At 39.9% G+C, this 17,368-nt stretch overlaps 1 protein-coding gene across 1 annotated transcript in view; it reads left to right on the plus strand.

Annotated features, from left to right (window-relative positions):
* LOC116521105 (sodium channel protein type 5 subunit alpha-like) overlaps positions 1-17,368 on the plus strand; it is a 286,693-nt gene that overhangs the window by 263,141 nt on the left and 6,184 nt on the right. The window contains exons 21-24 of the mRNA XM_032235761.1: positions 3,903-4,184; positions 13,655-13,708; positions 15,317-15,458; positions 17,177-17,277. Coding sequence (XP_032091652.1) covers positions 3,903-4,184; positions 13,655-13,708; positions 15,317-15,458; positions 17,177-17,277 — 579 coding nt within the window. The remainder of the gene's footprint in view (positions 1-3,902; positions 4,185-13,654; positions 13,709-15,316; positions 15,459-17,176; positions 17,278-17,368) is intronic.

The raw sequence follows: 17,368 nt of genomic DNA on the forward strand, positions 1-17,368 counted from the left end.
TTGGACTGGGGTCTCCCTGCTGCTTGTCCAACACTTTCCCCACCACAGCACACCGCCTCTTTGGGGACATTATGGAGTAGTTCCTCCATGGGGAATACAGGTAGTCCTCAACTTACGACCACAATTGAGCCAAAATTTCTCTTGCTAAGTGAGACAGCTATTAGGTTCCTGCCCCCTTCTCTGATTGTTTCCTGGCCATACGGGTAGTCCTTGGTTTACAACCGTTCATTTAGTGACCCTTTGAAGTTACCACGGCACTGAAAGAAGTGACTTATGGCCATTTTCACACTTACGATTGTTGCAGCATTCCCACGGTCATGTGATCAAAATTCAGATGCTTGGCAACGGGTTCATATTTATGACAACTGCAGTGTTCTGGGATGTTATGTGATCCCCCTTTTGTGACTTTCTGAGAAGGAAAGTCAATGGGGAAGCCCGATTCACTTAACAGCCGTGCTACTATCTTGACAACTGCACTGATTTGTTTAACAAAAGTGGCAAGAAAAGTCATTAAATGGGACAAAACTCAACAAGTGTTTCACTTAGCAACATAAATTTGGAGCTCAGTTGTGGTTGTAAGTTGAAGATTGCCTCTATCCTCTCTTTCTTTAAGGTCATCCACGCATTCCATTAATGTGGGTAAAGGCTGATTTGAACAAATGGAAAAATGTTGTATAATACAAGTACAAAAATTAACAATAAGTGAATTTTCAATGTTCATTTCCTAAACCGATGTGGGGGGGGTTGTTATATTGCTGTTTTGGGACAGGGGTAACCCAGCTACAAGCCCATCTTCAATCTCAGATACTTAATGGTTAACTTTAACTCCATCAGTTCAACCCAGGCTGTGTTTGTTTGAGGAGATAAAATTGAAGGCAAAAATGCTGCTTACACCACCTTGATTCCTGGAGGGGAAAAAGAGTGTAAATCTTACAAACAATATTAGGTATGAAGTTTTCAAGAGAACTTCATAATATCTGTATTCTGTGTTTAAAGTGTAATAAATTATACATTGAAAACACACCAAAGTGCATGTGCTGCATCGAAATAAATCAACTATATTATTGGCTTGTCCCAAAGTCTACAATGGACTCATTAGATGAGATGTAACATTTCCTATCATTCGATTGACACTTGAAACAACGTGTGATTTCTTGAGATCAATACAGCTTAGCCTCCATTCCAGAAATCCAAGGAAGGTGAAGTAAAAGCTGATACGGAGATCAAAGACACAAATCAACAAAGAGAGACATATTTGCACTTGATAAAAACAAGGAGGAGGAGAAACGGAGTTACTGAGCTGGCAAGGTTGTCTTAAGCCAGTGAAAGTAACAATTGTGAGAATCATCTCAAAGTAATTCAGCTCAGATCATCTGAACACAAGGCAATTGCAGTTCCACCCTACATTTTTTGTTTAGTCAGTATTGTCTTTTGCTGAATAGTATATAGAATCTTTCATGTTCTGTGTGCATAATTCCTCCCTTCTTTATACCTGAGATTGGTGACTGATGACTTGAGCGATGTGTCTGTAATTTACTGTATTGTCTGTTGGAGTGCATGTCAATATTACTCAAATGTTTCATGCCTGAGGTGATAATTTTTATCCTGCTAAAATATCCATCTCCATTGCTTCAATACAATATTGCAAATGTGACTTTTCTTACCACAATGGTGTTATCTTGCCTTGATTGATGTATGTTTCTTTGGTCTTAAACTTTTCCAAAGTGGATTGGCCTCATTCCAATCTACATTCCTGGTCTTTTGACCAGATCTTACATAATTCTGTCCTCAGCTATGCAGTATTATCTTTGCGTGAATTATCATGAAATAATTTATATTGCTCATTGATCCTGCTGGGAAGATACAGAAAAGCAGAAATTTGTAACATATGAAATTTATATGAAAACTTGAACAAATGAAAGCAAGGAGGAATTTCTGTTAATTTCTGTTACTAGAATGTGTTCCAGTGATAAATCAAGGACTGGGGAAACAGTCCTCTGTTTTAGTCTCAAAAATGTTCAGAGTAGATGCAGGTATCTGCATCATGACCATATCAAAAAATGGGGGAAAGATGATACAGGTCAGATCAAGCCACCAAGCAGAAATGTTGTCCTCTTCTCTAGAGGAGAGAGAGGGATGCCTTCTTCCACTATATGAGATAAGGAGTCTCCACTTTAAGACTTGTGGACTTCAACTCCTAGAATTCCATAGCCGGCATGACTGGTTCAGGAATTCTGAGAGTTGAAGTCCACAAGTCTTAAAGTGGCCAAGTCTGGAGATCCTGAGTTATATCATTCAGTACCTGAATTGATATGATGGTAATGGCCCTCAATCTTCCAGGATTTCATTGATTTACAGGTGTCTAATGAATAAAATCTGGAGATCGAATCCAAATTGTAGTTCAGTTTTAAATGTAATCAAAAATTACGGGATTGATTTCAATCCAACTATTGTGATGATACAGGCCTTAATAGGCAATTAATGGAAATGATGTATGCAAGTGTTTTGAACAAATGAACAGTTTCAATCATGTAGAACCATGCACTCTTTCTGAGAATGTTTACACAGATGACCATGAATATAATTTGCAGCAATTCTCATAGCTACGTCTTAATAATCATGCTCACAGTAGCTTGAATATGCAGTTCCTACATTACATTGTTCCATGTGAATGCATACTCAAACATGCTGGAATTGCTCGTATCTATAGTGTGTGTGCATGTTTGTACAAACTGGATGTGAGTTTCAAAAGATTATTCCTTGGATATATTTGTTAATTGGAAGAAAATCTCCCTTTCTCATTCTAGGCATATCTACTGGAGCCATAGGTATGCCGATGCATCTTAGAGCTTTGATAAACAATACTATATTAATTATTAATCAGAAGATAGGTTCCTATAAATATTAAACATGTAGTAAGTCCTACACAGTGGGCTCTCAGCTGGCAAAAGCATTTTATGACAATAATGATTCATAAAATATTGCTCTTCTATATGCTTTTGATGGCCAAGATAAATTAGGAAGCAGCAACACCACATTATAAAACCAACTTTGGTTCCAGAAACTGAATATTGCTTTAATGGCTCCATGTCAACACAACAAAAGAGGCATTTCCACATTGTGCTTCAGTATCTGGGAAGTTTGACGCTTATTTTCATATAGCTGCCAATGGAAGGGAATCGTATCTTGATGAGAAGAGTTCAGATATCAAAAGCAGTGCTAAATAAACTAGATACAGGTAGTCCTCAACTTACAACTATCATTGAGCCCAACATTTATTTTGCTAAGCCAGACAATTGTTAAGTGAGTTTTGCCCCATATAACAACTTTTCTTGCCACATTTGTTAAGTGAATCACTGTATTTATTAAATTAGTAACACGGTTGTTGAGTGAATCTGGTTTCTCCATTGAGTTGGCTGGTCAGAAGGTTGCAAAAGGGGATCACTTGCCACAGAGACACTGCAACCATCATAAATATGAGTCAGTTGCCTGAATTTTGATCACATGACCATGGGGATGCTGCAAGTGAAAAAATGTCATCACTTTTTTCAGTGCCGTTGCAACATTGAATGTTCACTAAATGAACTGTTGTAAGTTGACTACTACCTGTACAGTATCAATACATTTTTATTAGACCAACACAAAATCTTGGATGGATAAGTTAGTTAATTCCCTGAGTTGAATGAACTTGTGGAAAGTCATTTGTCTTTTCTTTAAAAAAAAAAGACAGTAAACAGAAGGAACTTCCATACTTACGTTTGCTAAATAAGTTTATTTTTAAACTGTCTTTTTTCGGGGTGTATAATTTGAGTTAGGAGGTGTGTAGAGCAACTAGGTTCTAGGTGGGATTACACAGCAGATCCATTGCAATTAACTGAATGTTGTCTTCTCCTCCGTCAAAGGTGGTAGTGAATGCCTTGGTAGGGGCCATCCCTTCAATCATGAATGTTCTGCTTGTCTGCCTCATTTTTTGGCTCATCTTCAGCATCATGGGAGTCAACTTATTTGCCGGCAAATTTGGGAAATGCATTAACAAGACAGAAGGCGATGAGCCTTTGAACCACACAATTGTCAACAACAAGAGTGAGTGTCAAAGCATGAATGACACTGGAGAGTTGTACTGGACCGTAGTGAAAGTCAACTTTGACAATGTTGGTGCTGGTTACCTGGCTCTGCTTCAAGTGGTGAGTTTAAATTTCATCTAGATCATCATTGGAAATGTCTCTCGGCCAAGGAAATGCCCGCTTGGTTCAATATGAAATGTCAGATTAATTAAATTTAGATAAAAATATGGGGTTTTTTTGTGGGGGGGAGAAAGCCCAATGGAAAAAGGGGATCTATAGGTGTTATTTAGATTATTCAAATATGGGCCATATGATAGCAAATGTCATATTGAAGGGACATTCCTATTATTCAATGTTCTGCTACAATGGAAGAAATGGCTCTTCTAAGATTCTGTCTCTGATCCAGAGTTCCTTCATCTGTGTTTAATCTGACATGTGCACAAATAAGCCTTGATTCCTCTGTGCTCTGTGATGGATGGTTCTTCTGTGTGCATACTGCATCTTTCGTATTTGCAATTAAAATAGCTCATTTGGCATATCTTTAAAGTTTCTGCAATTACCTATTGAGTGTGATGTTAAGTTTCTAGAAAGAGGAGATTTATCGCCTGGTCTTTTATGAAGTGAGATATACTTCTCCAATATGTTTGATGATGGTACATTATATTTTTCAGTGATTTAAGGAATTTACATGTTTCAACACAGATCTGGTGCTTCCAGACATGTTGAAACGAATTACACCAGTCCTACATATAGATAACTTCAGATAGGAAGTTAGAGCACAGTGGTTAGAAAGTGGTATATTGAAGGCTGTATCTGTTCAATTTTGATGGGGCTCAAGGTTCAGGACTCAGCCTTCCATTCTTCCAAGGTGGGTAAAATGAGGACCCAGATTGCTCAGGGCAATAGGCTGACTCTGTAAACCACTTACACAGTGCGGTAAAGCTTAGAGAGGGCAATAAAAGCACTGGGAAGCGGTATATAAATTTAAGTGCTATTGCTGTTGCTATTGCTAGTTGTCAAAACAGATAAAGATTGCAGTAGTTCACCTTCAAAGTCTCTTTGTAATGGGATAATCTTACTCCATTTTCTGTTGGGTAAGTTTTATGTTCCTTAGAGCTGAAGACAAAAGGGAACTGCTGAAGAGTAGGCATTTGTGTTAATCTGAATGTATGCCTAGTTGTCTCACATTTGTGGGATTCCCTGTTTATTTCAGGCTGTCTTGCCTACATACCAGATTGCAAATGAGGTTCAGCAAGGATTGTCTCTGCAGTTCCTTTTTTGCTATGGAATAATTAAATCAGAAAGTCCACATTTCCCTTCCTTTGTAATGAAGCAGTTGTGCTTAAACTCTTCTATGCTTAAGGCTCTCAAATGAATAAATAGTCCAGTTTCGCATTTCTTTGTTGAATGTTAAACTAGCAAAATTTCTCTTTTATAGGGATAGGAAAGGAAAGAGAGGCCATTTTATGCTGTTTTTGCAGAACCCAACTTTCTAGTTCATTTAATAGGGCATGGCATAGATCTATGTCATGACGCACCAAATATTTCTCGACAATGCACAATTTGAGAGCCAAATGTTTTTATCAGTTTGTTTGTTTTTTCTGCTTGCAATTAGTAATATTGAGACAGGGCCCTTAAAATAGCAAGTAGAATTCTAAAACAAAAAAATAGAAGGCAAAATGCAATGCCCTTACTTCAGTGAGCTCGTGCTAGATCAGCAGACAATATTTCCATGAGAACTAAATCAAAATATTGGGCTGAAATCCTGATTTGCTAGGAAATATTACACGTGTCTTTTTATCCTTACTAGACCAAATGCCTTGAATTGGCCTAATCATGATCTGAGGAAGAACAGGGATAACGCTGGAAAAACCAGACCTTCATATTATGTTCTTGATGACATGAAATTCGACACGTTGAATAAATTTCAGTGGCTAAATCACATTATATCTAAGTATGTCATGAGACTCAGGCAATCACATTAAACCCTACTATATATTTGTTCTAGTACTATATATTTGTTCTATCTTAGGATATTATGAATTACAGAATAGCAGAGTTGGAAGGGACCTTAGAGGTCTTCCAATCCAACCCCCTGACTGAGCAGGAGAACTTACACTATTCCAAAATAATGACTGTCCAATCTCTTCTTGAAAGCTTTCAGTGATGAAGCAACCACAACACAGGCTGTTCCATTGATTAATTGTTTTCACTGTCAAGGAATTTCTCCTTAGTTCTAGGTTTGTTTTCTCTTTGATAAATTTCCATCTATTACTTCTTGTCCTGCCTTCAGGTGATTTGGAGAACAGGTCAAACCCCTCTGTGACAGACCCTCAATTTTTGTTTTCATTGTGTGAAACAAGAACACAGATATTATCATTGGCTGGTAATGCTTTGAATGTGTTGTTGAATTGAGCCATTATTGGGAAGATCTTGGAGAAATTAACAAGCCAGCCATGGTAATAGTTCCATCATGTTTCTTCAGCAACAAGACATCATCTAAGCAGACATGCATAAAGAAAGATGACTTAACAAAGGCTTTTGTAATCAGTTCAAAAATCCTACTTCCTTGAAAAACATTGGTTTTCTTTTTATCTTCCAGCAATGCACACTTGAGTAGAATAGGTGTTGATGATGCCTTCTACACTCTTAGAAGCCAGAGGATAGGCAACGAGCAGAATTTCCTGTGGACACATGAAGCTGACTCAGATTACCTTTTGACGGATATTTAGCCTAGCATTGTCAGCTTTGATCTTTGGCTGCTTACAGACCAGTTTTCCATTGCCTTGAGATCCCTTTGAATCAGAGATTAAATCTGCTTGCATGTAATTTGTCAATGAGCTACAGTCCCTTCCCAAAATAATACACTAACCTTCAGTGATGGGTGCTAGAAAACAAGCACTGTTCTTGAATTAGCTCTTTTCTGTATCAGCCAACATTTCATGGGTGCAAATAAGGTACACAATTAAAATTCCAGTCCTGCGCATCACGGCTTGAGCATCCCACCTTTCTGTGTTTGTTTTGTTACAATCATGGGAGCCCTTTCTGCTGTCTTCAGATGCAGATTTCAAGCTTAGAACATAGAGCCCAGAATCATGGGGCTGGAAGGGAGCTCAAAGGTCTTCTAGTCGAACCCACTGCTCAAGGCAGGAGATCATAAGCCATCCCAGTTAAATGCCTGTCCTGTCTGTTTTTAAAAAGCTCTAGTGATGGAGCACCCAGAACTTCTGGAGGAAAACTATTCCATTGATTAATTGATCTCACTGTCAGAAAATTTCTCCTTACCTTTAGGTTGGATCTCTCTTTAATCTCGAAACTCTCTTTTAGCTCAAGGTTTTGTTCTTAAGATGATTGTCCCCCATTAGTCAGAATGACATTCTGTGAACTGCACTCTTATCAGCATTCATTCATTCATTCATTCATTCATTCATTCAATCAATCAATCAATCAATCAATCAGATAGAGCTGAAGGAGGGACCTTGGAGGTCTTCTACCCTGTTTCCCTGAAAATAAGCCCTCCCTGGATAATAAGCCCAATCAGGCTTTTGAGCCCATGCGCTAAAATAAGCTCTTCCCCCAAAATATTGCAATGCAGCAGCAGCTATGAGGTGACCACAATCACTGCCTCCTGCACCTCAAAAATAATAAGATCTCCGTGAAAATAAGGCCAAGTGCTTAGTTCAGTGGTCAAAAGAAGGTCTTATTTTCAGGGAAACAACAGTCCAACTGCTAAAGCAGGAGACCCCATACAATCCCAATTATTATTCCAATAATTAAAATTAATAATTCATAGAAAGATGGAATTATTAATTAATAATCTAAAGGCAATTCCAAATAAATACAATTCCAAATATTGGAGTAAAATTAACTACTCTATATTTATTTTTATATTTCTATTTCTTAACCTCTCTCATTGTTGGGGACTAGGAGGGTGGGAGAGGGACCCCCATATCTATCAATCTTTTAACCTCCATTGCAGGCAGATGAGAAAAGACCATTCAGCATATGGCCTTTATTAATTCCTGGATAATGAGGTCCAAGTCATTAGATCCTGGATAATAAGCCATGAGGTTAGAGATACCACTAATCAGGACTGCTTTGAAAGACGTCAATTCATTTCCAGGTGTTTCATAAGACAGGAATTCTTATTTCTAGGATAGTTTTCTCCTTGATATATTTCCATCTCTTACTTCTTGTCTAGCCCTCAGCTGCTTTGGAAGACAGGCTGACCCCCTTCTCTCTTCAATCATGTCATCCCTAGTCCTTCTTTTCATTAGATCAGACATTCCCAGTTCCTGCAACTATTTATAACAGAATAACAGAATTGGAAGAGACCTTGGAGGTCTTCTAGTCCAACCCTTGCTCAGGCAGGAAACCTTACACCACTTCAGACATATGGTTGTCTAATCTCTTCTTAAAAACTTCTACTGTTGGAACACTTACAACTTCTGGAGGCAAGTTGTTCCACTGATTGTTCTAATCAGGAAATTTCTCCTTCGTTCTGAATTGGTTCTCTCCTTGCTTAGTTTCCATCTATTGCTTCTTGTTCTGCCCTCAGGTGCTTTGGAAAGAGATTGACACCTCCTCTCTTCTTTGTGCCAGCCCCTCAAATATTGGAAGACTGCTATCATGTCATCCCATAATCCTTCTTTCCATTAAATCAGCCCCTTAATCATCTTTGTTGCTTCTCTGCACTTTTTCTAGAGCCTCAATATCTTTTTCATATTGCAGTGACCAAAATTGGATGCAGTATTTTAATCGTGGTCTTACTAAAGCAGTATATATATATATATATATATATGTATGTATGTATATATATATATATATATATATATATATATATATATATATATATATATATATATATCAGCACTAGAGCTTCATGTGATCTTGATGCTATCTCTCTGTTGATGCAGCCTAAGACTTCATTGGTTTTTTTTGCCAGCTGCAGCCCACTGCTGGCTCCTATTGAAATGGTGATCCACTAGGACTCCTTGATCAGTTACTGTGATCAGTTACAGTTACTGTAATCAAAGGAAAATGCTTTATACTTAGGGGAACTTTTGATTCCTCCCAGAAATCCGGACCTTGCCCACTCTCATGGCCTTCAGAAAAGCTGTGAAAACCTGGCTATTCTAGCAGGCCTGGGGCTATTGACCTCATTGTTGAGGTCCAATCCCGATCGTAACGAATGTATGTGTGTTGTTTTTAACATGTTTTTATTGTCATTTTTTAAATTATTCTTCTTTCTTCGATGTAAGCCGCCCGGAGTCCTCCGGGATTGGGCGGCCTATAAATCGATTTAATAAATTAATAAATAAATAAATTCATTTGGTTCAGAATGGTTTATTCCTACTGATAACAAATTCAAGCAGGGATTTTCCCAGCCCATCTGTGGAGTTTGTTCTTTATTTTTTATCATGTTTTATCCCATGTTTATGTTTAGTTAACTCAAGGCAGCCTACGTACCTAATGTTTCCATTTCCTAGTTCTCCTATATCAACCACTTTATGAAGTGGGGTTGGCTGAAAGAGAGTGACTAAGCCAAAGTCACTCAAATAGTTTTCACGTGTAAGTAGTTGACCAGAACTGATGTTTATCTAGTTTCTAACCCATCATTTTAGCTGCTACATCAAACTGGTTTCTGCAATTGTCAGGAATGGATTTTGAAATGTTAAGTTTGCCATAAACTGGTCTCACTGAAGAAAGCAATATATTGGCGCAAGGGCAGGGCAAGGTGTCTTCATTGGGGTGGGGGTGCGCTCTAATGTCATGTTCCCTCTTCCTGCTTCTCATTTCCCAGTTTAATCTTCTCACAGCTGAGTTGTAGTTCAATTTCATTTTCTTACAGTGTTGCTGGCTTTTCAGATAGATTCCCTTTGCAAATTTGCTAACTACAAGTAGCTAGATAGCTCACATGGTTTACTTGGGTAAATGACAGAGATAAAGAGGGGCTTTTAATATACTGGAAAAGAAAAAGAACCAAAACCAAGCCTAGCTTGTTTCTAATTGTTGGCACCTCCAACAACACATAATTGTTTGGCTGCTAAGTATGGTTTGATATCATGGCCCTGTTGTTTTATCAGTTGCATTCACTTTTTATTTTCATTGGCAATCGGCAACAGTTTTCCTCAAAAAACCCTTTCTGATGCGGGCCTATGTCTGGACCATTCCGTACGAGAGATAATTGAGCAGGGATCAACAGAGAGCAGTCTACTTATTCTCCTTCATCAAGAAAGCGGGAGGACACTCCCCAGAGGCTATGACATCACTTTGGTAGACTCAGTCCATTGGTTACTGGCTAAGTTAACCCTATTATTTTAATGTTGTTAATTAATTGTTAATTAATATTAATTGTTCTCAATGTCAGGAAGTTTCCCCTTACTTGTGGGTTGGTTCTCTGCTTGATTAACTTCCACCTGTTGCTTCTTGTTCTGCCTTGAGTAGAATTCCACTCTTGTATCAGTAACAGCGCTGGCTTCAGGAGGACAGGAGTCTTCAAACTTGGCCACCTTAAGACTTAGGGACTATAACTCCCAGAATTCCCTAGCCAGCATGAGGAATTTTGGGAGTTGAAGTCCACAAGTCTTAAAATGGCCAAGTTTGGAGACCCCCTGTAATAGGAGATAGTATTTATGTGGATGTTTTCCGGAACGACAATTTTGCACCACACACCACACTTTTTGTCACCTCCAGATCGGGACTCTTAAGTGGCTCCTAATTCCCTGATATATATATTTTCCTCCCTGGCTTCATTTTTCATGCTATCATCACTTGTCTGCAAGGGTGCCTAGTGAAGGATTCCAGAACTCCAAAGGAGCTTTAGATTATCTCGCCTTCCCCTGGGTGGGGAAGCCTTTCGTTCAGCAGCTCTGCCTTCATCAGTATCTTGGCACCATCCGATCAATTCATGAGCCACAATGACTTTTTAAAAAAATGATAAATGCCACATTTCTCCTCCATCTGGAGTTCAGCTCGAATAACACCCCCAGGATGGAAATGCCATGCAGAGATACGCAAGGCAGTGTTCACCGATAGGAAAGCAGTGCAAGGAAGGACGAGGCATTTCTTGAAGACTATGTTCTACAGAACCCCCTTTCCCCCCTGCCCTAAACTTCCAGAGCAGAAGGAATGGCTTTTAAGTGTAACGATGTAGTAAGAAGCTCAAATTTCTATCCAGGGGGTTTATAGAAACATCAGGAGGCAGAGGAAGAATTATCAAACCACCTGCAGAAGAATCAATATGTAGGATTAGATCATTGTTTGTTTCAGAGAAACAACCTGTAACGTTATCTGGTCTTTTCATCTCCAGTTGCTTGTGATTTTTTTTCCTTGGATTTCCCATTTTCCCCTGGGCTATATCAATATTTTCATAATAATACCCTTCTTTCCTTCCTACTCTCCTTCCTCCCTCCCTCCTTCTCTCCCTGCCTCCTCCCTCCCTCCCTGCTTCCTTCCTCCCTCCCTCCTTCCCTCCGTTCTTCCCTCCCTCCTCTTCCTCCCTCCCTTCCTCTCCTTCCTTTCTTCCTCTCTCTGTTCCTCTCCTTCCCTGTCCCCTCTGCTTCCCACCCCTCCCTTTCCCTCCTCCTCCTCCTCCTCATCTCCTCTCCTCTCCTTCTTTATTTCTTCCCTTCCTTCCTTCCCTCCCTCCCTCCCATCCTCCTCCTTCCAAACGAGTGGGTGTTCTATCACTGGAGCTTTCAAGAAGAGACTGGAAGCCACTTGTCCAGAATCTTACAGGGTCTGCTGCTTGAGAAGTTGGAATAGAAGACCTCTAAGGTCCCTTCCAACCATTATTTCCATACTTGGGGGTTTTCCATTGTCTCTCTTTATGGATCCACTGATTTTCAACGGAGAAAGGCGGGGGGAAGGAACACACTGTACAGTGAGGAAAAATCAGGAGGAGGTCTCAAAGGATGCACATTTCTTAGGCTCAAGAGCAGAAATGAAAAGGGAAATGGAATATTGGACGTAACGTATAAAAGCAAGGAGAGACTGTTTTATTTTTGTTTCAATTACCAATCACACAAAGCCCCTCCCCCTTCACTTCTATTACCAACTTCTATTCCCCCAAAAGATAAAGAAAACCTCATGATTTCATTCCTCTCAAACAATTTTTGACTTTGAAGATAATCTGTCATCTACAACCCCTTTGGAGTAAGTTATTTCACATGTGCTCAATTGGCTTTTATTCAGTGATTTAACAATTAATTCAAATTTAATGTCGAGCATTAGGACCTTTTTTCCCTTTCATTCAAAACAACAGCCACTAGGGAATGTACATTATCCTATTTTGCCCAGGCTCAAAAGTATTGGAATACATGTGAAGGTTGCATTTTTGGTAGCAGTGCATTCATTGAATGCAGTGATTTGTCCTTGTTTGTAACAAATCAGTGCTGGTGCGTTCTCTCTGGATTGGCTATAGATTTGTCTTCATTCCTATTTATTTATCTGTCTTGGCTTGATATATTGAGAATACACAGTTTCATCCTTAATGTTGCGTGTAAGGAAGAGAAAAGGTTAAATTTTGTTCAATAGAAGGCTGGAACCTTTTCAAACGCTCAGAAGTAAACATACAATTACAATTATTTCATGATGGCAAAGGCAATATTTTTAATTATAGTACTGTTGGTTACCATAGTAGATATGGCTCTTTTATTCATTTACCCTTAGTGTTACACTGCAGCATGCCTGCATTTCAGGAGAAAATTGTTAATAAAAAAAGCCAATTTTCTCAGTAGCTTCTGGTGTTTTAAACCCACTTTAACGAAGCTGTATATGATGAGTCTCATAAGAGTAGCTAAAGCAGTGGTGAAATTCACATTTTTTTACTACCGGTTCTGTGGGCGTGGCTTGATGGGTGTGGCAGGGGAAGGATACTGCAAAATTCCCGTTCCCTCCCCACTCTGGGGCCAGCCAGGGGTGGCATTTGATGGCTCTCCGAACTACTTAAAATTTCTGCTCCTGGCTCTCCAGAACCTGTTGAATTTGAACCCTGCCCTAAAGGTACGTGGTCCAGAGGTGATCTACCTGGATAATTTACTGTCTTCCCAGAAAGGAAAGGGACCAATTTAGAGAAAGATGGGTAAGAGCTATTGGGGGAGGGAAAGGAATTGGTTCCATTTGGTCCCTGTTAATAATGGTGATGATGATGAAGATCTCCTCCTCCTCCCTCTTCTTCTTCCTCCTCTTCCTCCTCCTCCTCCTTCTTCTCCTTTCCCTTCCTTTTTCCCTCCTATTCTCCTATCTCTCTCTCCTTCTTCCTCCCCCTCTACCACCCTCCTTTTTTTGTTCTATCTTTCTTCTTTTTCTCCTCCTCCTCCACCTCCCCCCAGGCAGTGTCATGTTTTAAATCATTAGAAAGTTCATACAGCCAAAGTGGAATCTATCTCTAGGCTCTCGTGCTAGCCAGAATCCAGGGGACCATGTTACTATTTTATTAATCGCACTGAGAAATTTCCTCACCGCCACCAAACTGCAGATAAAGCACAAAGTAAGAAAGTCACGGCTGATTATCACTGCCTAAATCAAATGCATTGCTCTTCTCTCCCCCCCCCCCCCCCCACTTCTCTCTCTTCTTTTTTTTCTAGGCAACTTTTAAAGGTTGGATGTCGATTATGTATGCAGCGGTAGATTCACGAGAGGTGAGGTTCTTCTGCCTTATATTTCCCTGCTGGCTTTGTTCTGTACATCCCGCTCATTAACAACGAGTGCAACTTATAGGGATTCCCCCCACCCCTCAACCTGTCAGGAATTAGTTGTCTTGACTTTACCAGGTAGACGTAACAGCAGGATTGTCTATAGAAAAATAGGGCCGGATGGCAATCCTTGTCTTCCAGTGACTTGTGCATTCCCTTCCTTTACACAGCTGTTTTCATGACACAGCTGCAGGGCACGGTATGTAGAGTGACAGTGGGAAAATTCAGGCACTAGGAAAGCATATTGCATGCCAGCAGAAAACAGGCCTGTCAGACCAACTGGCTTGTTTTCAGCTAGTAAGCGCCAACTTCCAACCAACAGCAGACTAACTGCAGTCTGTCACTACTGGCAATTTTTGCCAGCAAGGAATAATTAAAACATTTTTAGTGCCATTTTTACTTCTCTTTTTTTAAACAAAAAAAAAATCTGACATCAAATTTCTGACATCAAAGGCAGTCCTCAATACAAAATTATTTGTTTAGCAACCATTCAAAGTTACAACAGCACTGGGGAAAAAATGGTTTATAACTGGTCTTTCATATTTACAACCACAAAAATGTAGTTAACTGTCAGCACTGAACTGGCATTAGTAGTTAACTGTCAGCACTGAACTGGCATTAGATAAGGGTGAACAGAATTCAAGGAGAGCTTGGACCTCTGGTGGCAAAGTCAGGACTCCAGGCTGATTCCTCTCTTGACTCCGCCCTTAGACTCTGCCTCTCCTTCCCCAACAACCCACTCTTACCTTTTGAAGATGTCATACTGGGGAAGGAGGGCAGACCTTCCGGAGTTTTCTGCAGCGCTGGGCAGTTGAGAAGCAAAACAGAGTGGTTCATCCCTGCCTATGTGGCACTCTCACCGAAGAAGTGGCTGCTTTTATAGCATGACCACAAAGAATTGTGGGAATCTTGAAAATGTTGATCATTTTGGAATTTTGCACATGGCCACCCAGATCGTAGAGTGCTGCAGAATATTCTGGAGCCCTTCACAAAATAAGTGCGTAATGGGGGATGAGCAGTGGGGAGAAGGCCCAAGCCCTATGGGGACCCAGTGTGAGGAAGAGCTTGTGGGGGTCCTGTGGGAGGGGGGCAAAGACCAAGGACCCAAGAGGAGAGAAGTGGTTTATAGGGTGCCTTGGGGTTTGGGAGGCCTGGAGTAAGCGTGCTGGGGTCTGCACTGACACACTCAGCGCTCCACTTAACAACCAGCATGTTTGCATAATGGCCACACCACCTTGCAATTGTAATGGACAGTCTCCATTACAGTCATATGCTGAGGATTTACGCTCACTATTTCTTCTTGTCTGACTCCTGCCTATCTGAGTTTATTCTCCTTTTTTCATAACAATTCACTACAATCTCACATCAAGGGGTTCCTAGTTGAGCTGAATTTTATTAGTTTAGCCAGCTACTGGTGTGGAAAGATGATATTTATCATCCAACCCCAACTGGGTTAGGGGAAAGATGGCTCAATTTAGAAACAGCAATGATGGCGTTTGAGATCCTGATAGATTTTCATTCTGTTCTTCTCTTATTTCCCATTTTCCTTCGCAGAGAGAAGAACAGCCTGTGTGGGAATATAACTTGTACATGTACCTCTATTTTGTGATCTTTATTATCTTCGGTTCTTTCTTCACTTTGAATCTTTTCATTGGTGTCATCATTGACAATTTCAATCAACAAAAAAAGAAGATAAGTAGTTCACTTTGAATCTTATTCAACAGCTGTGTAAGATTCTGACTGTCATTTTCTCTTTTTCAAACCTTGCATTACTATACTGTATTGATTTTGTCGAATTTTTGCATCAGAAAGGTGTAATGAACTTAATGAAAGTAAATCTAGTTACAATGATACTTCGGTGCTCACAGTTAATTGGTTCCAGAAGGCACGGCAAGCACCAAATAACTCACATGACTAACCTATCACCCTATTTTTCAGCTGGAAAGGTAGTGAGTCATGAGGCAGTTGACACCAACAAGTTCTAACCAGCTAGTTCACCAAATAAATGATGAGTATTGGGACAAAATTTTCATGTCAAAATGCCTTAAGTAGCAAATTTGATGTGTTTTAAAGCAGTCGAGATATGACTGTACAATCAGCAAGAGAACACCATACTGAGGAAAAGTGTATGCCCCAAAAGGCAATGTAGCAGCCACAATTGCACAATCAAGATCTTGAGTGGCACATCAAAAAGAAGAGTGGGGTTTTGATTATGCAATCACTGTCTCGACTTTTTTGACATCTTCTGACTGACATCCCTGCACATGCTTTGCAGGTAGATGAGATAACACTGAAGTACAGGTAATCCTCAACCTATGACCACAATTGGGCCCAACATTTATGTTGCTAAGCAAGACATTTGTTAATTGAGTTTTATCCCATTTTACGACTTATCCTGCTGCCGTTGCTAAGTGAATCACTTGCAGTTGTTAAGATGGCAGCCCGGTTGTTAAGTGAATCTGGCTTCCCCATTGACTTTGCTTGTCAGAAGGTCACAAATGGCAATCACGTGACCTCTGGGCACTGCAACCATCATGAATATGTGCCAGTTGCCAAGCAGCCAAATTTTAACCACGTGATCACAGAGATGCTGGCAATGACTAAATGTGAAAAATGGTCATAAGTCACTTTTTCCAGTGCCATTGTAATTTCAGATGATCACTAAATGAAAGATTGCAAGTTGAGAGTCACACTTGAAAAAAGAGACTCCTTTTGTCTTCCATCAGAATTAAATTAAAAATGCCCAAGGAAAAATCCACAATCTTTTGTTTGCAATCAAATTTATTTATTTATTAGATTTCTATTTGAGTTTTCATTGATGAACCCCCATCCCTTCTACTGTTGTCCACACAACAACTTTTCAAAATAAGTTGGGTTGACAGTGGGACTGTCTCAAAGTCTCCCAGGGAATTTATTTTATTAACCAATGTATTAATTAAATGAGCGGTTCAGTGGCCTAGAGATGAAGATGCTCACCTCCCACTCGGGAAGTTAAAGAGTTCAATCCCAGGCAGCAGCTGATCTTTCTCTCTTGGAGCGCAAAGCAAAAATATCTGCTGCGAACTCTGCATAGGTGTCAGGAAGGGCATCCAGCAGGTAAAGACTCAGCTCCATTCAGTTGCCCTGACTCCACCCCAGTAAAAGGGTCATAAAAAGAAAAATAATAATAATTAAAGCTATTTTCATGGCTGCCTATTTGCCACGAGACTCTTCTTCAGCTTCTATGGCACCAGAGGGACCAGAATTTAAGTCTTCTGCTCCTTAATCAGCACATCACATAATCTAATCCTTATTAAAGAGCAATGAGTTAGAATGTTACTGGGAATACATGATAGATGATAAAAAGTGACATATCCACATACCTTGTTTAGTTTCCAAACCAAAATAACATTAATGGTATCTCCCTATACTTAGGTGGACAAGACATCTTCATGACTGAGGAACAGAAAAAATACTATAATGCCATGAAAAAATTAGGATCCAAGAAACCTCAGAAGCCCATCCCCCGTCCGCTGGTAAGTCTTCCCAAACTGGGACTACAAGCTCTGGTGTGCAAATATCCAACTAGTCACTAGGTGGCAGCAAAGTGTATTTAAAACCCCCAAC

This window comes from Thamnophis elegans, chromosome Z (assembly GCF_009769535.1).
Source record: "Thamnophis elegans isolate rThaEle1 chromosome Z, rThaEle1.pri, whole genome shotgun sequence".
NCBI lineage: Eukaryota > Metazoa > Chordata > Lepidosauria > Squamata > Colubridae > Thamnophis > Thamnophis elegans.